This window comes from Natrix helvetica (assembly GCF_964273705.1).
Source record: "Natrix helvetica genome assembly, chromosome: 2".
Lineage (NCBI taxonomy): Eukaryota > Metazoa > Chordata > Lepidosauria > Squamata > Natricidae > Natrix > Natrix helvetica.
The window spans coordinates 135,352,673-135,375,936 of record NC_138552.1 but is presented as its reverse complement, the minus strand read 5'-3'; the positions used below and the strand labels follow the sequence as shown (position 1 = coordinate 135,375,936).

The 23,264-nt window shown below is 38.5% G+C and overlaps 1 protein-coding gene across 2 annotated transcripts in view; it reads left to right on the top strand.

Annotated features, from left to right (window-relative positions):
- PLCB1 (phospholipase C beta 1) overlaps positions 1 to 23,264 on the top strand; it is a 510,832-nt gene that overhangs the window by 330,616 nt on the left and 156,952 nt on the right. For both annotated transcript variants that reach the window (XM_081940153.1, XM_081940154.1), the window contains exons 6-9: positions 2,247 to 2,300; positions 4,046 to 4,121; positions 13,725 to 13,825; positions 17,867 to 18,033. In XM_081940153.1, the coding sequence (XP_081796279.1) occupies positions 2,247 to 2,300; positions 4,046 to 4,121; positions 13,725 to 13,825; positions 17,867 to 18,033 (398 nt within the window). The remainder of the gene's footprint in view (positions 1 to 2,246; positions 2,301 to 4,045; positions 4,122 to 13,724; positions 13,826 to 17,866; positions 18,034 to 23,264) is intronic.

The window sequence follows — 23,264 nt, the reverse complement described above, 5'->3', positions numbered from 1 at the left end:
TTTATATCACAGGAGAATAGACAAGGGAGAGGATTTTCCAATAAGAAAAGGAGAAGGATTTGCTTGAAGATTAAGAGAAAAGGGCAGTTGAAATTTTTCAGCAGAAGAGTTTAATCTTGCCTACAGCTATTTTCATTTCCCCCTTTTTTTCCTTACTCCCAAGCCAGCTTCTTAACTTCAGGGGGTAAAACTAGTGAAAAGCATTGGAAGCATAGTATCACCTTTCTCTTCCCATCATTTCTGCAAGTCCTGACCGCTTGATTCATTATATACAGTATAAGGTAGCTGTTGTATATCATATACTCACAGATAAGCCAAGAATTTTAGATCCTCATACACATCCCCAAAACTGGGTTAAGGTTATCCATGGAAAGGCTTATCCACCACTGTATACATTGTTTTGGGAAACAATGTAGATTCACTTCAAGTAAGTGTTCTGGGGCCGTGGAGACAGCGTCATTTGATCTGGGAAAGCAGATAGGCCATTTGATTTAATTGAAGCAATCTGCAGGGCCTCAACCACTTCAGATCAGTGCTATGAGAAAAGGCTCTTATCAATCTCCTCTTTCATTACTGGCTAAAGTGCTTTCAAACTGGGTAGCTTTGGGATTGCCTATAACATGAAGTAGAATCAGCCTGCCTACAACAACTTTGGTCAGTGCAGAGGGAGCTTTAAGCAGGACAGCTCTGTCATACAGTGCGGTACACAGCCAGTGGTGGGGTACGACCGGTACGCCCCAGTACAGGCGTACCGGTCCCTGCCGGGAACACCCGGTACCATTCCGGTACAGTGCTCCGAAGGGCCCACCCGCCCACCTGCGCTCTTTACCGGTATTTGAAGTTTTCGGGGCTTCTGCACACGGAGGGCACGGTGCCTGCTCGATGCTCCGCCAAGCAGCTGGAGCATCGCAAAGGTGTCGCGAAGCATCGTGGGCGGTAAGTACGCATGCGCATACTGTGTGCGCAGTGCATGCACTCATGTGGTGGGCACCCAGCCCCGTTGCACCATACCAGTTGCAAAGGGATCCGGAGCCCACCACTGTACCCAACCAAGAGATTATTGGTGTAAGCACTGCAAACATACTTGTCTCCCACTGATTATTCACCAATACTTTCTAGGCAGTTTACCTTCTGGATGCACAATTACATCCAGATTCAGCAGAATGGGCAGATCCCATCAGCCATAAAATGATGGCTGTGACCAGAACAGCCAGGGCTTATTCCACAGTGGTCCCTGCTCTTTGAAGATCAGAATAGCCCCAACCCTGTTAGCCTTTCGTAAGATTCTAAAAACCTATCTGTGTTCCTGTGCCTGGGGTGTTGAATGTATTAGGGCCCCCGTTTCCTAGCTATATTGGTAACTGGCCAAGTTTTTTCAAGTGCTATGTATATTTATTTTGGCTGTTTCTGTTGATTTAAAATGCTTTAGTATTTTGATTATAATATGTATTTTTTTATTGTAAACCCAGTCATTGACAGAGATGGGTGGCTATAAAAACTGAATACATGAATACATGCATGCATACATACCTAGCTAGAAGGCATCTGGTGACCATTAATAGGCCTGTTTAAGTAAAGTATCCCTTCAAAACTTCACAGAGTCCTATGTTATTTACATTTATTTCCAATTAAGCAGTTGAGTTTCTTCCTCTGTTTTTACCCTACATTTCTACTTCTGAAAGAAAAATGACTTTCTCACATGGCTAAAGAGGGTCTAAAAGCCACCCTGATAAGAGGGAACTGTTTGAATAGAAATGTGCCATTAGCATCTTGAATGCAAGAATGTGGAACTCACCTAAGAGGTCATCAAGTCCATCTGTCCATTGCAGGATTTACTGCACAATCTCTGCATAGATGAAGTCTTCCAGTTACCCATATACATAACCTATCTTTTTAATGAACAGAGTACAGATTTGTATTCTGTACAATACAGAATTCATATAAGAATAATAGAAACATGTAAGAATAGGGTAAAACAAACCAGTTTGAACAAAATTCTTTTTTTCTAAACACTAGGGGACTTGATTATTCCCTGAGAAGGTGCACTTAGAAATGTCATTACAGATAAAGATCATTTTCTTGATGTTTGGATGCATTAAGCTTTTCTTGGGAACAGTTTGGGTGAGATTATAATCTTCTTCAATAGAACAAAGTACAAGGTTGTTTTATGGTAAACAATAGATAAAGCAAGTTCTAATATTGTGGTTGCAAATAATTTCTCACCAGCACATTATTTTGTTCCTTAGGTACACAAAACTTAAATTGCAAGTCACTACAGATGGGCGTATCCCTTTGAAGAAGTAAGTTGGGTTCCAATGTGTCATTGCATGTTCTACAGTATTATGAAACTGACTTTCTTTTAAAAATAGAAGCATACTGTGAAAGTTCATTATTGTGTAGTGCTCCTTCACTGTATGACGGTCAAGCTGTGTCTGGATTATACCATTTCAGGTTGTAAATGGGGGGGTGTCTTTGCTTGCTTTACCATACAAAAGAACTCATTCTCCCCTTCTGCAAACCACACACAGACATGCCAACAAAGGTAGCATGTGACAACGAAGGCACGACTAAAACCTTTTGTTATGTCAAAGAAATATAAGTACACAGGTGTATTCAATTATATGAAGCCTCCCATGGGTTAAACATACTTTGAAGCAGAATAATTGCTGTGATGGATAAAAATAAATGACAAGATGTCAGACTGAAGAGCCATGTTTCTCATATAGCTAGTCTGAAATGCAATATTAATTAGCCCACTACCCATAAGTGCAACTAAATACATTATGACATAACCAATGTTGATGTATGGTCAACTACTTGCTGATTGATGTTCCCTATGTGGAATAGAAGGAATGGGGAGTATTTAATTCTTTACTTTAGGCAACATAATGCCTCTGGCAAGTCATATACGTTATCCCATTGTAGTGTGGGAGGCAGAGGTGATATTCTGCCAGTTTGCCCCTGTTCAGGTGAACCGGTACGGCGGTGGGAGGCTCTGCCCACCTGCCCAGATGTCATCACAGACGCTCTGTGCCTGCGCAGAAGCACCGTGCGTGAGCGAAATGAGCGCGCACACATGCGGGCTCCTGGTTCTGAACCGTTAGCGAAGATAAGAGAAGACCATTACTGGTGGGTACAGCTCAGAATTAAATTAACTACCACCGTGGGAACAAAATCTTTGTTTCAGAAATGAAGAATTGGAAAAGACCATGGCTGAAGCACATAAAAATAATGTTGAAGAGTGAATCAGATTTATTTCGTACAGGTTGGATGGGCAGTTTATTTGCTAATAACAGCCCAGTAGCTTCCTAGATTAGTATTTGGGTGGCAGATATGAATGTGAAAGCACTGCATAGACTCTAGATTGATATTAGCCATTTTGGCCTTTAGGATAGGGATGGAAATCAGATATTGCTGAACCCCAGGTTCCATCAACATGGGTCAAAAGTAAGTGATGGCAGGAGTTGTGCTTCATAAATATCATCTGGGTCTCCAACCCAGTTCTAGAATACTTTTTGAGCTTGTTTGGGAAGAGAATGTGCACAATGATATCTGCAGAACTGAAGGGGCAATAATTATCTCCTAGCAAATTCATTCTAACAGGATCATCCACCCATCTACCTCCAGTACATCCAAAATATATCTTACTAATATATAAAACTCGGTTTGAAAAGTGCATCCTAAGCTTCAGGGACTTAACATTGCTTGTGTCACCTTGTCCAAAATAATGCAGGCTACCTGATTTTTTTCTGTAATGCCTGAATTGTTTCTAAAGTTAGATGGAGAGAAATTATATTCTCTGATAAATTTAGATGCCACTGAGTATAGGAATAAAGAGGTAGCTAACTACAGAAATTCAGAAGGAAGGAAGGAAGGAAGGAAGGAAGGAAAGAAAGAAAGAAAGAAAGAAAGAAAGAAAGAAAGAAAGAAAGAAAGAAAGAAAGAAAGAAAGAAAGAAAGCAATCTTTTAGACAGTGTGATACTAGCAAATCAAGAATATATGAGGGATTAGTAAAAAGCATTTCTCTTTTTTTCTATTTTGCAGCATTTATCGCTTATTCTCCTCTGACAGAAAGCGTGTTGAGACTGCATTGGAAGCTTGTAATCTTCCATCTGCTAGAGTAAGTATTGGAACCTTTTTCGTCTGATTTTAATAAGAAACATTGACCTCCGTTTCTCTTCCAGCCATACAATCCAGCTACTCTGATGTTAGTTCTAGTGTGTGTCAGTTCTAGAATTTTTCATGCACTGAGTTTATATGCTAGTCTCTGGGTACATTCTATTGCTCAACATTCTAATAGGATTCCAATTTGGCAAATTTGCTGTATCTACCCTTAGCTGTCTTATTTACTGAAAAATATGGGTTGCTGTTTTAGCAAGCACCACTGGGGTAGGAAAAAGAAAAATATGTCAGAGCCTCAACAGGGATTTAGATGTTTTGGAGAAATGTATTCAGCATTTTGTCAAATTCCAACAAGGCAAGAGAATAACATGTCATACGTTTCCCCCAAACAACCTAAAAGTTTTCAATTTGAATCTAAGGAAGAAATGCTCTAGGGATGGTTCTTGGTGGCACTTCCTCTCCTACACATTTTGGAGAATGAAGTCTTGAATCTGAAATTATGTATGTCCTATCTTTCCAATTAGGTTGGTTGACAAAAAATTTTAAGGACTACCGGTAACTAAAAACACCAATTAAATAAAAAATGCAAGGTGAATCTTTAGACATAAGGTTAAACAGTAAGGGAAAAAAATCTCTCTCTTGGAATGATAAAAGGATTTTGCCCGAAAAACCTGAACAGAAACAGAATTTGTAATAAGTGCTTAGGAAAATAAACCCTGATTACTGATAGCCAAACAAGAGATGAAGAAACTCCTGGGTGGGTGGAAATGAGAGAGCCTGGTGAGCAGATGTGTGAGGATAGAGGATATGTTGCCAACTTTTGGTTTAATTAATGTGGAATTTATCTTTGTGGAAGGAAAACTATAAAGTTATTTAATTAATACTTTCAAGTACATCCTGATCCGTGCTGACAGTAGACAAAAGCATTCAATATGGAAAAGTGTCTCATCAGTCTCTTTCTGCAGGCAACATTGATTCCTTTTGATGGGGAGAGACACTGAGGATTATCTGATTAGTAAGCTTTCCTCCTACATGCCACAAAAATGCATATGGGATGTTAAGAAGTCTTCAAGGAAAATATTATGCAGTTTTAATAGTTTAAAGAGGAAGGGAAATTACCATGACAGAAATATGCAAGAACTGTTACATAAGCAAAGAGGACTGAAAATTATGTCCTGGGAAGCAAGATAACATTCAGAAGCAATTCAGGCAGGCTCCTGCTGATTCATTGGGATAAATTTGGGGAGGAGGTTTAGCACAACCAGGCTGACAAATGTCTGTTATCACAACCTATCTCAATATAGGTTTAGTCTTCAGGAGAGTTGATTTTATATTCTGGTCTATGTAATGGGCTGATAGCCACCCACAAGCTACAGAGCTGAAGTTGGGCACATTTAATATCAAATCAGCAATGTTGAGAGAGGAAGTGGTATTCCAGATACTCTAGTTCAAGATGGCCTCTGGCTTGTTCATTCAAAATCAACATTCTGCCCATTTTTGGTGGCCAATGAAGCTATTTATCAAGTGATGGAATATGTATTTGTCTCCCTCTTCCTATTGAAAGCTTCACAGCTGACGTTTTTGGGTTATTCTTGAAAGTCAGCCCAGTATGAAATGCAGATTTCTTAAGAGGGGAAGCAAATGTGGAACATCATTTGATCTTTCTACTATCTCCTGGGAATTTTTGGGATGTTGTGGGGGGAAAGGCCCAGTCTTTAAAAAAAAAAAACTCAGAAGTAAGAACATTGACAACAGTATCTTTTATATAGCCATCTCTTATTACCTTGATAGTTGTACAAAGCAAAGAAATAAACAATGGCTCTGGCTTTTCTATCTTAATATTTCTCTCAACACAGCAGTATTTAAGCAAACCAGACCTACGTTTGCTACATGTTTGTATATTTCAGCAAAACCTTTAATGTTTACTTTGGCATTTCAGGAGTAACTTCCCATATGCAAACAGTGTTTACTCATCCACTCTGTAATTTTGCATCAGTTTAATTATTTTTGCCATCTCTCATGATACTTTCTACATAATGATTTTTACCACATTTCTGATAATGTAGTGTATTACATAGTGTATTACATCAAAATTTGTCAGTGATTTTCCCTGAGTAGCAAAGAATTAACTGTTGAATGTCCTAGAGAAGTAGAGTAAAAACTGAATCAGAAACTCATTAAAATATATTACTTAGTGCAACAAGCTAAATGTTATATGGTTCACATCCTTCATCTGATCCTTCAGATCATCCTTCATGATCTGAAATCATTGTTAACATTCAGACCTCAGAAGCAGAATGTGTATTTTTAATTTGGAGTATGTATCATGTCATCCTCATTTTACTGACCATTCATTCAGCAACCATTTGAAATTGGTGCTGAAAAAAACTTTACAGCTCATTTACTGCTTCCACAGCATATCTCAGTCATGTGCTTGTCATTATAGGCAGTTTTATGCCTGACCTGTGGTTTCGTCTCCCCCTTCCCCCCGCAGAGCAGAGATATTTTAGAGGAAGGAATTTCATTACAGTAAGAGAGCAGAAAAAATGAAGAGAGAGAGGGGGATTTCAGGAGAGTAATCTATTAGTTTTTCTATACATCAAAAGCAATGTCAAACTGGCAGTCTGAGGGTGGGATCCATTGGCATGCTACACAAACTGTTTAAAGTACTATCTTGAAATATTTTTCTCTCTCTCTTCTCTGTGAAGTGGGTTGGAGAAGAGAAAAAACAAGCAATTTCTGTAGGCAATCTCATCTTTGCCTGACCATTTCCTGCTGCCACTGTGGTTGCATTGTTCTCAATGTGTGAAAGAGCAAACAGCTACTCTCATGAAATCTCTTTTGGTCCAGTTCTCTGTTCTATCACTGGTTATCATCTAGTTAAGAAGATAGACTAGTCTTGGGAGACCCAGGTTCAATTGATCCCTTCCATGAAAACCTACAGGATGAATAAATAAGTACAATGATTTATTTCATCATTGATAAGAACAAAAGAGTGGAACAACCAATTGTGCAACAATAATGTAACATAATTAGCTAAATTGGGAACATGTTTGGTGTAATGGTTAAGTTGTCCTAGAAACCAAGAGACTGCGAGTTCTAGTCCCATCTTGGGCATGAAAACCAGTTAAGCCAGTCACTCTCAGCCCAACTCACTTCACATGTTCGTTGTTATGGGGAAAATAAGAGCAGGAAGAAATATTGGCACAGGACCTAGTTACTTGCGGGAGCGCATCCTACCCCATACATCCCTGCGACCAATTCGCTCTCACAGAGAGGGGCTCCTCCGGGTGCCGTCCACCAGACAATGCCGGCGGGCGGCGCCCAGGAGTAGGTCCTTCTCTGTGATGGGCCTGACCCTATGGAATGACCTCCCCCCCCCCCCCGATATTAGAACAACTACTGATCTCCGCTCCTTCCGCAAGAAATTAAAGACCCACCTGTTCCAATTAGCCAGCCTGGCCTAACCGTAGTTTTAATTTCTAACACTTCTGGCCGGTATTTTAATCTCTGGGGATAGATTTTTTAGATTGCTTTTAATTTTTGTTTTAGAACGGTTTTACATTGTCTTGTTTTTATGGGTATTCGATATTGTATTTTGTATGTGGTTTTTAACTGTTTTGTACACCGCCCCGAGTCCCTTCGGGGAGAGGGAGCGGTTTATAAATGTAATAAATAAATAAATTAAATAAATAAATAAATAAACAACCATGAGTTAGATATGAAACAGAGGTGGAATTTTAAAAATCCTTTAAAAACCCATTAAAGTTCATTCTAAAAGCTTAAACTTTTTAAAAAATACGTGTATAAGATTCTAATGACAATGCATATGAATGAAATGAGTGCTCTGTTTCTGACCAGTCTCCTACAAAAGGTGTTTATATGGATAAAACGAAATAAGACCTGTGCGTAAACCACTTACACTCCTGGAGATTAGCTGATATGTAAATCCAAACATTCCCATCAAAAGTGATTCTGATGGCATGACATCTTAATTTTGCAATCAGATGTCAGTAGATTGAAGTATCCAGCTTCTGTATTGCTATAGCGGGGGGGGGGGGAATAAAGATTTGCCTGAACCCAGAAAAAGGCACAAGTTTGGTGCATGTTGCTTACTTCAGCAGAGAAATTTAAGGTGAGAAGTTTTTTTTAAAATTATAGTTGTTTAGGTAAATGCTCAGTTTTATTCTTCACAGCCAGGCAGTGCAATTAAATTCTTCAAAATGAAACGAAATAAATCGTTTTGGCCATGTCCAAGTTTAAACACAAATCGATGACAAAAAGTTACAGAGCTTGAGAAGAAAGTTTAAAGTTTTGAATGAGTAAATAATACAAGGGTGGACATAATAACCTACAGGAGAAGACCTAAACTTAAAAGAGCTAAAATTACAACATTTCTTTGTAATTTTAGAAAATTATGCTATTCACAAAATCTCCTAGCCCAATCGTAACTCTACAACTAGTACAATTGGTCTTGCGGACGTCAACCCTATTTGTTTTCTAAAGGATAGGGCTCTAAGGTAAGGGTTCTAAGATGCATGCCTCATCCTGATGTAAGCATAGTGAATGGCACATATATTGTGGGCACCAGCAAAAGCATAACTAGTCAACCATTCCTATGAGATAACAAAGGGAAAGGGACTGAATAGAAATGGCATTTAAAGACAGAGTTCTGCAGGATAAAAGTACATGCATTTTGAAAAAAATATTGTTCAAAGAATGTATAAGAACTGTGTTGTACAACTTCTCATACATGACATATCTCCAATAGCAACCTAATCACTTTTACACATTGTCCCTTATTTACCTAGGCTTTTTTCAACTATTTTTATGCCTTACTTAGCAGCTATTAAATTAGTCGTTCACTATCACAATCATTTAGCATTTAATAATTGGGACTGTGCTTGAGTAAGGTTTTTTATTTTAATTTTCAGCAACAAGTAAAAGTGTAATTAAAGACATCCAGTGCATGTTATAAACAATATTGGAAAGTGGTTGAAAATAAGAAATTATTTTAAGACGAGAACATGAAAATATTTTTAAAATCCACAACTGCTTAATATATTTACTAAATAAAAGTGAAACAAAAAGATGCATAGTTTTGTTCTGACCCAGCCTTCGCAAGTAATAATAAGCCGCTTACTCATGAGTAAAACAAACCCTTTTCAAAACAGGGCAGGAACAGACTTTTATTCATGTTGTTAAACAAAAACCAAATGTAATTAGTCCCAACAAACCTGGTTCGGGCCGAGTTGCTTGCTATATACTAGAAAACAAATGGTTGTCTATGACAACCGGCCACTCCCAAACCCCTCCTATTTCTTTCTCAGCCAGGGAGATGCTGGCTAGCATCTACTGTCAAACCATGTCCTGGGCTTACCATAGCAGGGCGGGAGAGAGCACGGGTGACGGGGGTGGCAGGGCTGCCAGTGTGGCGGCTACAGAGCACCGGTGATGGGGGGTTGTCAGCTGAAGCAGCAATGGAGTGGAGACATCATGAAGATAGCTGATGCTAGCCATGATCAGCTCAGCGGTGACGGAGACAGCAGCAGGATCAGCTGTAGGGTGTGGAGGCGTGGCAGTGTAAGGAACAACGATCAGCTGGGCCAGAGCTTCAACTTATGATAGCCACTGGGGAGAGGCCCGAGCTTGGAGTAAGTGTGGCTCGCCTACTTAGGAATGCTGGTAGGCAGAAGCTCCCAGCGCTGACTTTGAATCTAACACGCTGCTAACAGACTGGCTTACTGAACTGTTTTGCTGCTGTTTCACTCATTGTGTGCCAGAGTCTGGCTGAATAAACCTGGTTTGTTTCCTCACCATGTGGAGTTTTCCTACTGGGTCAGTCCAGAGTTTGGACCATTGAGATCTACATCTGCTTTTCCCTGAGAGCCGGCTTATTGCTTTCCTTAGCTCTCCTCTCCTTTTCTCTCTACGCATACACACACCTGGGATGGGTCCCATCTGTTCCCCCCTTTCACTCAGCTCAGGCCCCAAAGATAGCTGCCTCTCCACCTGGGGGAGGATGGAAGGCCTCTTTCTCTGATGCGGTTTCCTTATCAGAGCCTTCCAAAGACTCCGAAGCTGGCCCAGGCTCTCCATCAACCTCCCTCCTTTTCTGACTCTGCAGTTAGCTCTGCTGGCAGCTGACAACTGGCCACAACAAGTTTGAAGGTTTTTTTTTTTTTGTTAGGCTTTTGAAAGGATTTTATTGGTTTTGGGGACATCTGTTGCCTTCAATTAACTAAAGGAAATCTGGTTCACTATTATAGAAAATAATTTTAACACAAATATTTAAATGAAATTATTTTTTTCAGGTTTTATGAGAAATAACAGAAATAAGATAACAGAAATTTAGTGTACTGTTTCTCCAAAAGGAGACATGCTGGAATTTCTTTTTAAAATTCTAAAATAATATTAAAAGCTGTCATTATTAGCCATCAAAAATGAAAGTTATAGATGGAAAATGCTGCATTGCTATTAAAATGTAAACAGATTCATTTTAAATTACCCAGATTTATATGGAAGAGACTTGGGATTGACCAATAACGGATAAAGATTTACAGTTGTCAGAAAAGATCTCTTGATTGGCACTGGAATGTTTAGGATAATCGGTTTTCAATTTCAGTCGCTTTCATTCAGATTGATGACCTTTTCAAACTACTTTGAAAGTTGAGAAAATTTCTCTAGAGCAATATTTGGAAATAAACACAATACAACAACAGTTAATTGGCAGGAAGTATATGTTAAGAATAGGAAGGGAGTTCACTATCTGGTGGCAGATAAAAACCCAGAGAGGAAATAAAACATCCATTAATAATTAATACATTTCTAGTCTAAGCAGATCAGAATAGCATTTGGACCATAGAGATATGGAAACTGCTCAGACTTTTAAAAATAACTTCATTAAGATTTTTATATATAAAAAAAACCAATAACTGGTGAAAGAAAAAAGAAAAAGAATGCAAAAAAAAACATCTTTTAAGAAAGCAGCTTCCCTCCCTCATCACGTAGAAATAATTTGCTCTTTTTTTTCACCATTTTAATTTACAAATATAGAACTCTTAATTCCATAACCCATCTTTTAGTAATAAACAAATCAAATAATCACATCTTCTTACCCAATTTGTCAGCAAAAACTCCAAAGCTTTAAAATATTAAAATTAATTAACAAATATAAAACTCCGTTTCTCAACTATAGGGTATATCAGTGGTAGGGAACCTATGGCATGCGTGCAAGAGGTGGCATGCAGAGCCCTCTCTGTGGGCAAGCGCATTGTCGCCCCAGCTCTGTTTTGGGTCTCTGCCGCGCATGAGTGCGTGCCTCCCACCAGCCAGCTGGTCTTCGGGTCTATGCCACGCATACGCGGGGCGCACATGCATGCACCTGCCCCTTGCAGCTTGGGGACATGCACGCACTTTGGGCACTCGATGTCTAAAAGGTTCACCATCACTGGGCTATATCCATTTAAAAGGCATAAAAAGGTCCCAGTATCCTCATTTAAATAAACCAAATCTAAAGTTTAACATCACATAAACATCAAATAAACAAAGACATTTCTCCCTTAAGAAAAAACAAACAACTCCAATACACAACCAATTCAAATGGGAGATGTCAAAAGGACATCTCCCTTCTTAACTATGGTCAAATAAGTCCATTTTTCTTTCTTTTTTTAGCATGACAGTCTTTCTCTGTGGTCGATTTCAGTAGTTGTTGATATTTGTTACAAATTTATTTCGCATTTTACTAGTCTCATTTTATAAAACTACCAAAACAGAATTAGGAAGCTGTTCAGTCTTGAGTAATCAAGATGACATATAGTGCTCCAGTTTGTGAAAGTTGTTCAGTAATGGAAACTAGTAAATTTTTGGTTTTAACAGCATAGCTGGAAGAGTGTTATATATGATTCTATTAGATGGATAGAAATATTTTTAGGATACTAATTGTGAAATGCTGATTTTTGACTTATCGGATATATAAGTTATTTGAATGTCTTGTATTATTTCAACTTTTACAGAAAGTAAATAGCGCAGTACAAGCAATGCAATCTGCAGTTCTTATTGATTGCGGGAAAATAAATTTTGAAGTGGGGAAATTGAATAATTCCACCACATATAATTTACATTCCATTTCCAACTGCTTGCTTTACATATTTTTATGACGACAAACTGGATGGAGGGTTGACTTTTATGAAATTTTGATTTAAAGGTTTCCCATCTCACATTCTTCAAGGCTGAAATACAGCCCCTTCTCAAATAGACCCATTCAATCAAATTTTCATTGTATTTTACTTTTTTTTTCTGATAAGGCTATAGTCTCAAGGTATTCAAGTGTAGTTTGAGATATCTCTGAACCATTTAAAAAGGAAAAAAAATAGGATGCTCACTTTGCTTGCTGGAAGAATACAAAAGTCATACTGGCAACTCAGTAACGAGGCTGGGAGAAAATGGGTGTAAGATAGGGTGCAGGTCTGAGCCCCTTCCTTACGGAAGATAATTCTAAATCAACATGGGTTAAAAAAATCTCCATCTTGGAGAAGTTCCTACTGATGGGCTATGAGCATGCATTTGGTACATTTAAGCAGCATATTAAAAACCAGGAAGTCCAACAGGATTTGTCTATTCTATCCAAGAATGTTTTATTTAGCAGTCACTGGCTTGCTTCACAAACCAGTGAGACATTTATATTGACTGTTTCTAAATTTCAGAGGGCGCTAATCCTAGCATGTGGTAATGCTGTCTCACAGTAGTTTTGGAGGGTCAATCCTAAAAGTCCCATATGAGCTGAGATTGTGCCCTTCTGGACAAGGGGCCACTGAAACCACAGCTCTTGTTCTGTTATATATATATGTACCCTCTATAAGGATTCGTGGACTCATTTTATAACTCTATCTGACAAAAGATCTGGGAAATTCTGATAGCTTATATGTACAGCGGTTACTACTGGATCAGTATTTTATAGTTTCGTTGAACATTCTGCTATATTGTCTGTAAAATTAGGTAGATTTTGACTGCTTAGTGGTGACCTCATCACTAACTGTAATATACTATTATATCTTCTTCTGTTTTGTTTTACTTTGTTTCAACTTTTTAATTTTTAATTCTGGTCTGTAACCAAAATTAAAGATTAATTGAACGTATAGCCTAGAGGTGGTATTCAGCCGGTTCGGACCAGTTCGCCCAAACTGGTATGGAAATCACGGATGGGCTTGCCCTCCTGCTATGCTCTCCTGTTTAGACATGTTTTCAAGCCACAGGCATGTGTGCAAGCCCCGCGTGCGATCAAAAGCACATACGTGGAAGGCCAAACACAAGCATGGATGGGGGGCATGTGAGCAAAGTGAGCATGCATGTGCATACGCACACATTTGCAAATTGGTAGGGAAAGTAAGTGAATCCCACCTCTGGTATAGCCTTTGGCTTTGCTTTTCAATCTGTAACAAATATTCAACAAAACTCCAAGGAGATACAGGAGCCAATTAAATTAGGGGGGAAAAAATAGTAGTACTGTTAGCAGATTGAAAGTTTTGATAAAGACTGAACAATTGAAAAAGAACAACAACTTTGAGAAATCATTACATGTTGCATTTTAATTCTTCTCCAGAATGATTCAATTCCTCAAGACGACTTCACTCCAGAAATATACAGGGAGTTTTTGAGCAACTTCTGTCCTCGGCCTGAAATTGACCACATCTTCCTAGAACTGTAAGGAGTTATAGAAACCTACATTTTGCTTCACTTCTGTATTTGTTATTTGTTATAATATTTTTTTCCCAATGGCAAGTTGCTTTATTCCAGTTCATATTTTGATCAACCAAGATTTGGGACATTTTGGCTATTATTTTAATGTACCAGCTGTTCTGAGAACCACAATGTTTCTCTGTAGGGCTTGGCCATTTTTGTTGATCTCTAGAACATTAATAATACAATATTCCTGATGCAATGTAACTGTCAGATGATATTTATCTTGTGACATGTACTAGTTTGAATTCCAGATAAACTAAGTGGTCAGGAAGTACCAGTACATGCCCTGGTAATCTTTTCCACACAGCAAAAAGATAAGTCAGAAGACAGTGTAGTCAGTGCTTGCATTCAATATAAAATGCAATTGACAGCTGAGCTGCTATTATTTCATACTCTAATATTATGGAAAATACAAAACAGTTTAACAATGAATATCAAATGTATTCCTTTTCTTATGTTTTTAATATTCATGCCATTGGTATAAAACTCCTTGGAATCTAAAGGGACTTTAACTGTCCCTTTATGAAAGAGAATACTGACAGCAATGTGGATACATTTGGAATTATCTGGAGAGAGGGAAAGAAAATTGGAGGAGGACATAATTGAAATGGAGCAACTCTGGTTGGACAAAGAATTGCATTCTTTTCTCTGCTACTACACTCTCTTCAAGTACTGTATTTTGTATCTTCCCTCTCAAAAGTGTTCCAATTTTTAAAAATTGGTGCCAGCACTTTTTTTACACATATTATTTTGTCATGTGTGGTGAGTTACATAGAATTTTCCAGTCTGGTTTTCTGACATTTTAGCCATAGCTCTACACTCTTATTCTCTCCTTAAAGGATGTTGCTAAATGCTGCTTCTGTGGCACTGTGTCATGATGATATTTGATGATGATATGAGGGAAAGTGGCAGGCCTATTTGCAAGTATAAACTTGGGCACTGACTGCTGTAAACGAACCAATGAGGGTCTGATGAGTTTGGGTCAAACAGAAAAAAATGAATATCATTATGGGGATGCTTTCATCTTTAACAAATTGTCCCATGTGACATTGGGAAAGGCATTATTGAATTTTTAATGGTTTACAAAAGAATCACATCTTAAAAATCAGGTTTGGAAAACGTGTGGTCGTAGGAACCGATATTCATTTTCACATACTTCGTATGTCAACAAAAAGCAGTGTAAAAACAGCAGAGAACTTCCTTTCTCCAAGAATGGGAGAATATATAACTCCGGTACTACTCATTTCATATGATCCCTGTGACACTTGTTCCCCTAGGGGATTAAATTCCATGTTAATTTGCATCCATTGCAAATCTTTATTATTAAATTCCTCTGCTATTCTATTCTAACTGTCTAGTCTAATTTAGCAAACTTAAAAATGGGTTCAATAGTAAACTGGCTTTTTAAAAAAAAAAAAAAGTTCAAAAGCTGCTACTGCTAATCAACTGCCTAACCAATAGTTTTGTGCTTTGTTGGTTTGAGATTTCCTGTACCTTTTAAGATTAAAATTTGGGAAGATTCATGTGTGCCCAATTAATTTGAGCTTTTTCCAATGCCTTTCACTTGGATGCATGAGCCCCAGAGAAGCAAACAAATCATAACACGTAATTTAATACAATACAATAGCAGAGTTGGAGGTCTTCTAGTCCAACCCCCTGCCTAGGCAGGAAACCCTGTACCATTTCAGACAAATGGCTATCCAACATCTTCTTAAAGACTTCCAGTGTTGGAGCATTCACAACTTCTGGAGGCAAGCTGTTCCAATGATCAATTGTTCTAACTGTCAGGAAATTTCTCCTCAATTCTAAGTTGCTTCTCTCCTTGATCAGTTTCCATCCATTGCTTCTTGTTCTACCTTCAGGTGACTTGGAGAATAGTTTGACTCCCTCTTCTTTGTGGCAACCCCTGAGATATCGGAACACTGCTATCATGTCTCCCCTAGTCCTTCTTTTCACTAAACTAGACATACACAGTTCCTGCAATCGTTCTTCATATGTTTTAGTTTCCAGTCCCCTAATCATTTTTGTTGCTCTTCTCTGCACTCTTTCTAGAGTCTCCACATCTTTTCTACATTGTGGTGACCAAAACTGAATGCAGTATTCCAAGTGTGGCCTTACCAAGGCATTATAAAGTGTATTAACACTTCACTTGATCTTGATTCTATCCCTCTGTTTATGTAGCCTAGAACTGTGTTGGCTTTTTTGACAGCTGCTGCACACTGCTGGCTCATATTTAAATGGTTGTCCACTAGGATTCCAAGATCCCTCTCACAGTTACTACTACTGAGCAAGGTACCACCTATACTGTATCTGTGCATTTTGTTTTTCTTGCCTAAATGTAGAACCTTACTCTTTTCACCATTGAATTTTATTTTATTAGATAGCGCCCAATATTCAAATTTGTCAAGATCCTTCTGTATCTTAAGCCTGTCTTCTGGAGTGTTGGTTATTCCTGCCATCTTGGTGTCATCTGGAAATTTGATGAGTTCCCCATTTATTCCCTCATCCAAATCATTGATGAAGATGTTAAAGAGTACTGGGCCTAAAACAGAGCCTTGGGGTACTCCACTGCATACCTCCCTCCATGTAGATGCAGTTCCATTGAGGACTACATGTTGAGTGCGGTTGGTCAGCCAGTTACGAATCCATCTGGTGGTGATGCTGTCTAACCCACATTCTTCTACTTTATCTAGTAGTAGGCATCTACCTTATCAAATGCCTTACTGAAGTCCAAGTAAACTATATCGACGGCATTCCTCTGGTCCACTAATTTTGTCACTTTGTCAAAGAATGCAATAAGATTAGTCTGGCATGATCTGTTTTTGACAAACCCATGTTGGCTTTTGGCTATTACTTTGTTTACTTCTAGGTGTTCACTAATTCGTTGCTTGATTATCTTTTCCAGAATCTTTCCTGGTATTGAGGTCAGGCTGATAGGTCTATAGCTTCTTGGATCTATTTTTTTTCCTTTTTTGAAGATGGGAACCATATCAGCTCTATTCCAGTCCTCTGGCAGTTCCCCAGTGCTCCAGGATCTCTGAAATATATAGTTCAGTGGTTCTGAGATCTCATCTGCCAGTTCCTTCAGAACCCTGGGGTGTAATCCATCCGATCCTGGTGATTTGTACTCATCTAGGGTAGACAGATGCTCACTTACCATTTTCACTTACTATTTCAATTTGTGTTCCTAATCTGATTTTTGTGGTGCTGTTTTTGATAGGTTGGACTGTTTTATCCCTTTATGTAAAGACAGATGCAAAAAATGAGTTAAATAGTTCTGCTTTCTCCTTGTTGCTTGTCACCTTCTTGCCACTTTCTCCTAGCAATGGACCAATTGTTTCCTTAACCTTTTCCTTGTCTTTAACATGTTGGAAGAAGCTTTTTTTGTTTTTTACTTTTGTGGCAAGCCTTTCTTCGTTATGAGCCTTACTTCCTTACTTCATCTTTACAGGCTCGGGCTATTTGCTGGTAATTTATCTCTGGTGAGGTTTTTTGGTTCCTTTTACATTTTGATTGGATTGTAAAGGGACAAAGAGGGTGATTTTTGTGATTCTATTTTATGTTTTCTATAAGCAAGACAGTGAAGGCTGTCAGGGTTCCGACCAATGCCCGCTCCCGAGTTGCTTCAGATGTTCAGGAACAACACTTACTTTAGATCCAGTAAAAATAAGAGTAACTATTCACCCTCTCAACCTTTTCTGCATTGTAGCTTCAGGCTTAGAGATAGTCCTCAAGTTATAGACTTACCATCCTTGGCAGTGTTCTCCATCCCTTCCAGTCTTAATAAGACGTGGGAGAGAGGAGGAAGTTACATGAAGCTCAATAAGATGGAATATAATTAAACAGCTAGTCCATTATTGGTGTGAGCCTACGCATTTCTCATCTGTTCTCGTGTGTATTAGCTCATTCAGGAAACATAACAGAAGGAGATATGTAGGATGCTTGCTCACATTCCTTTTCTTTTCTTTTTTTAAATGTTTTCATGATTTTTCTTTTTATCAGAGGGGCAAAGAGCAGACCGTATCTAACTGTTGACCAGATGATGGAATTTATAAACTTCAAGCAGCGAGACCCACGGTTAAATGAAATCCTCTTTCCGCCTTTGAAGCAGGAACAGGTTCAACAACTGATTGAAAAATATGAACCCAATAATAGTTTGGCAAAGAAAGGTCAGTATTTGTCATTTTCTTCTATATTACAGTTCTGGCTCCAAGCAACTACAGTGGACAGATATGCCTTGTGGCACATACCAGTTCATATTCAATGACATTATTAGCATTGCCTACTTAAGATTTTTCAGTAGTTACAGATTAAATATATTTGTTGAGCGAACAAAGCAAGTTGGTTTTCACTTCACAGAATAGATTGTTCAGAGTAATGTAAATGTAATCACCCAGACAATAATTAATTTACTAGAATTTGAAAACTGCATGGGGGAGCATACTGCATGGGGGAGGGGGTGTTAATCTAGAAAACCATCCTTATATCATTGAGTTGCAGCAAAAGATTTCTGTTGCTTGATAATCCCAGTGGTGGTTTTAGTACAGTCTCCCCTGTACTAGTAAAATGGTACAGGTAGTTCTCGACTTACAACTATTCATTTAGTGATCATTCAAAGTTACACCTGCACTGAAAAAAGGGACTTAACAACCATTTTACATACGACCGTTGCAGCGTCCCCAGTGTCACATAATCAAAATTCAGGCACTTGGCAACTGGCATGCATTTATGACAATTGTACTGTCTCCAGGTCACTGTTTGTAACCTCCCCAGCTGCTTCCAACAAGCAAAGTCAATGGGAGAAGCCAGATTTGCTTAACAACCATGTGATTCTCTTAACAATTGACTTGCTTAACAACTGTGGCAAAGTTATAAAATGGGGCAACACTCACTTCATAACTCCTTGGTTAGCAATGGAAATGTTAGGTTCAGCTGTGGTCATATGTCAAGGACTACCTGTAGTTATGCTAAAATGGGCTTCTGATCAGATAGAACTGCATTCCATCTTCTCCTGGGAAAGGTATTCTTTTAGGGAAACCAGTAATCATTTTATTGGCCAAAGCTGGGCTTTCTTTTTATTGTAATTATTTAGTTTGTCACTCATGTACAATGTAACAGGAATAAGAATAAACATGAATACGAACACAGGAAATGGGTACAAATAAATGGAGACATTAGGACAGGGACATAAGGCACGCGGGTGCATTTATGCACGCTTCTACAGATTCTTTCTGCCAGATTCTATGCTTACATTCAGTTAAGCATATGCATTGCAAAAGCCTGGTGTTTTAACATAATGTTACACTTATGCAGGATTCCAGTTTTATTTTCATTAAGAGTATTTTTCAGGCTCCCTTGCTTTTGAAACGATTCCATGACAATAGTATAGAGGCACACAGGCTGATTAGGTGTGGGAGAGGAAACATCATTGAAAGGGAGCCAATTAACAAAAGGCTAATTCAACTTTAGTTTTTGAGACCTACTGAGCCAAAATGTTTTAATTTTAGAACTAAAGTGGGATTTTACATGTGTTTTTGTTTCTCTCGGAACATCTTAACTTCCCAACAAATGGTTGAATTTTTTTTTCAAGTCCTGAAAAGGGCTTTATTAAGTTTGGAATATTCTTAGATATTCCCTTTCCCTCCCTCTCTCTCTCCCTCTCTCTCTCCCTCCCTCCCTCCCTTCCTTCCTGTACTGATTCCTGGTGACTGCCTTTAGTAGTCTCTGCAGTTTGATAGGCAAGGTTTTTTTTTAAAAAAAAGAAGTGGTTTGTTATTGACTCCTTCCTTGAGGGAGTCACTGGTTAAGGTCAACCAGCAGGAGTAGATAGAACTCCATGTTTATAGTGTGATGCCTTAATCACCGCACCATACTGGCTCTGTGATCTCTTTCACTAGCAGTAAAGTGCCTCTCTGCCCCTCTCTTAGATAAACCAACTTTAACAATAAAAGCTTCCTTTTTTCTTCTTCTCCCTCCTAGCCTACCCTCCAAGACTGAGCTGCTTTCCTACTACAGACTCTTCTTCTTACTAGAACAGCATGGCTGGAAATTATGGGGAATGGTGTTTGCTCCCCTCTTCTCCCAATGTTTAAGAAATTGATAAACATCCAGGGCCTCGCGTTTTAAATGGTTTTTAGTATTTATTTTGTTGTCTTTTTTCAACCTGGATTTAAACTTTTTCCTATTTTCTTTTCGTTTTGAAATTTTGTAAGCTGCCTTAAATGCCCACCAGAGCTGATGGGGTGTGTATGTGGAGTGAAATTATAAATCAGTAAAGAAATCGATATACATTTTTTTAAAAAAAATCATTAAGTAATGCAGCTCAGCTGTTACAAAGTCCCTGGAATATGGAAAACAAAAGCTTCAATATTTTTAAAGCTTTCCGCATAAGCTCCCTGTGAGCAAGACCAAGGTGAGGTAGAATACTTTATTGTGGCTTTAACATAGCTATCTATTGAAATGTCAGCTATTGCCAAGCTTTTATTTTATCCCACACATATGCACAATGGGGCATATTCTGATGAAAGTATTGTACACATAATTTATGGTATTGGCAAAATCAGATTAAAAGACCTGTGTATGCTAATCAAAAGAACAGGTCATTGTACAAATTTCTCTTGGAATTTTCATATGGCAATGGAGCAAGGACGAGAACAGTATGTATGTTGGAATTGATATAGGTGATGATAATCTATTCACGTTTGGGGAATAACTTTTGAATATGAGCTATATAATGAGCTACAACTTCCAATCCAAATATTGTTCCCAAACCTGCTATAAAGGGATGCGGTGGCTCAGTGGATAAGATGCTGAGCTTCTCAATCAGAAGGTCGGCAATTCAACAGTTCGAATCCCTAGTGCTACCTAACGGAGTGAGCTCCTGTTACTTGTCCCAGCCTCTGCCAACCTAGCAGTTCGAAAGCATGTAAAAATGCAAGTAGAAAAATAGGGGACCACCTTTGGTGGGAAGGAAACAACGTTCCATGTGCCTTCGGCGTTCAGTCATGCCGGCCACATGACCACAGATATGTCTTCAGACAGCGCTGGCTCTTTAGCTTTGAAACAGAGATGAGCACCACCCACTAGAGTTGGGAACGACTAGCACATATGTGCGAGGGGAACCTTTACCTTTTTAAGGCATTGAACTTCAGTTAATTCATATTCCAGTACAGGACTGAGAATCAGGTGCTAGCTAGGGTTCCTGGACACTGTATTTCAACCACACATCAGGTGAAGAATTGTACGGGCCTAATTACATGGAGCTATCTTTTCCTACCTTGCTGTACAATGGTACAACTTTCAACTTTTAGTCTTCTCAGTTTAATATATTATTTTAGTTTATATTTGATGCTTTTTTTATGTGCACCAATTGTTTTAATCTTCTGGGTAGTTATTTTTAAAAGCACAGATGAAAATGAGCGCAAACTTTCAATGATGCATCTACTAAGAAAAAGCAGTTTTGATTCTGCTTCTTCTCAGTTGGAAGGAAAAATCCTGCTAACATCCAAGTTATGGTGTGGACTATATAATTGAGTAGAAATAAGTATCTACTGTGTAGGGCACACAACTTCATACAGAATAACAGAGTTGGAAGGGACGTTGGAGGTCTTCTAGAAGTCCAACCCCTGCTCAGACAGTTGAATATTTCCTGCTCAGGCAGGAAACCCTACACCATTTCAGACAAATGCTTATCCGATCTCTTCTTAAAAACTACCAGTGTTGGAGTACCCCCAACTTCTGGAGGCAAGTCATTCAACTGATTAATTGTTCTGTCAGGAAATTTCTCCTTAGTTCTAGGTTGCTTCTCTCCTTGATTAGTATTGTTTTTCCTTTGTTGATTATCTACCTTTTAAGAAAAGATCTAGAAAGGACATTAGTTTCCTGTGTTTTCCAAGTAAAAAGTTAGGCAAATCAAAGAGGATAATCCCTTAATTTAAATGACCTGCTTGTGATGAAGCTTTGTTGCATCAGCATAAACGAGAGGTGAGGGCACCTGCTGAAAGTCTAACAAAATAATAAATTTGGCCATTACTTAAATTTCAGTGTTGTGCTGAACCCTCTCCAGGAATATAAGGTAAGTCAATTGGTGATACTGAATGAAAATCCTTTGCAGGATTAGTAATAGATCTAAACATTTCTCCTTAAGGGAACATGATCTTCCTGTTCCATCTCTTCTAAACTGATACAGTCTGTTATTTCAGAGGATTCTGAGTGTTCATCAGATGATTCAACAAAGGAGTTATGACATTAGACCACCGCCATTTCATGAGGTATAAGCCTAGTACAGGTGGTCCTCGACTTACAACAGTTCATTTAGTGACCATTCAAAGTTAAAGCAGCACTGAAAAATGTGACTTAATTGAATTATATATTTGAATCTGTAGCAATCCGAACTAAGCATTTATACTCCGGAAGTATTTTGTTGTTAAAATTCATTTCTAAAGAGGCAAGACCCAGACTGAGCTGTGTTACTATCTCACTCTTCATTTAATCCTTATATTTTCTCTGTTGAAACAATGTTAATTTATACAGAGCTTGGCCAAGCTCTTATAAATCTCCATTTGTGAAAGGATGTGAAGCACTTGCTTGGGGGATGGGGACTGCATCCAGAGGGATACCCTATTTTTCAGAGTATAAAATGCACCAAGATTTGAAGAGGCAAATTTAAAAAACCGTTTTTGCACTCTGCAGACCTCCCAAAGACGGCCCAGTTTTTTGTCCAAAAAAAGGCCATGCATAGCCTTTAGGGGGCTTATTGAGTGCTTCTGGGAACTGGGGGAGCAAAAACATTCAAAAAATGGCCCATTTTTCGCTTATTTTTGCCATCCCTATGCTCCAGGAGCATTCTATAAGCCTCCTAAAGGCTATGCATGGCCATTTTTGCAAAGGAGGTGGGGTTTCAGGAGGCAAAAAATGCTGTATTCAGTGTATAAGACGCACCCAGATTTTCACTCTCTTTTTTGAGGGAAAAAGGTGTGTCTTATACTCTAAAAATACGGTATGTCTCTTTTCTTTTCTTTTTTTTTAAACGAAGTTTTATTGGTTTTTTTTAAAATTTACAGGGAAAAAGGTAGTGGAAAAGGTATACAAATTTTGGCAGTTGCGAGGTGCGGTAGGTGCCCCCTCCCTCCATACTCATAATATACATCTAAGCAAAAATCATTAATACATAGTAGTATATAGTCAGCATATTAATTCAATTGGTAATTTCGATCAGTTTATGTCAAAAAGATTTTCTTGTTCATTTTTGTGATCTGAGCTTTCTTAGTATTGCCCCATCTCCCCCCGCCGACAGAGCTCCGGCCCCTCCCGTGTCCTGCGTGTCTGTTGTAGGATCATCTGATTTTTCTAGGTGTGTTTTGTTTTTTTCCATAAAGGCCTGTGCCTCTATGGGTGTATT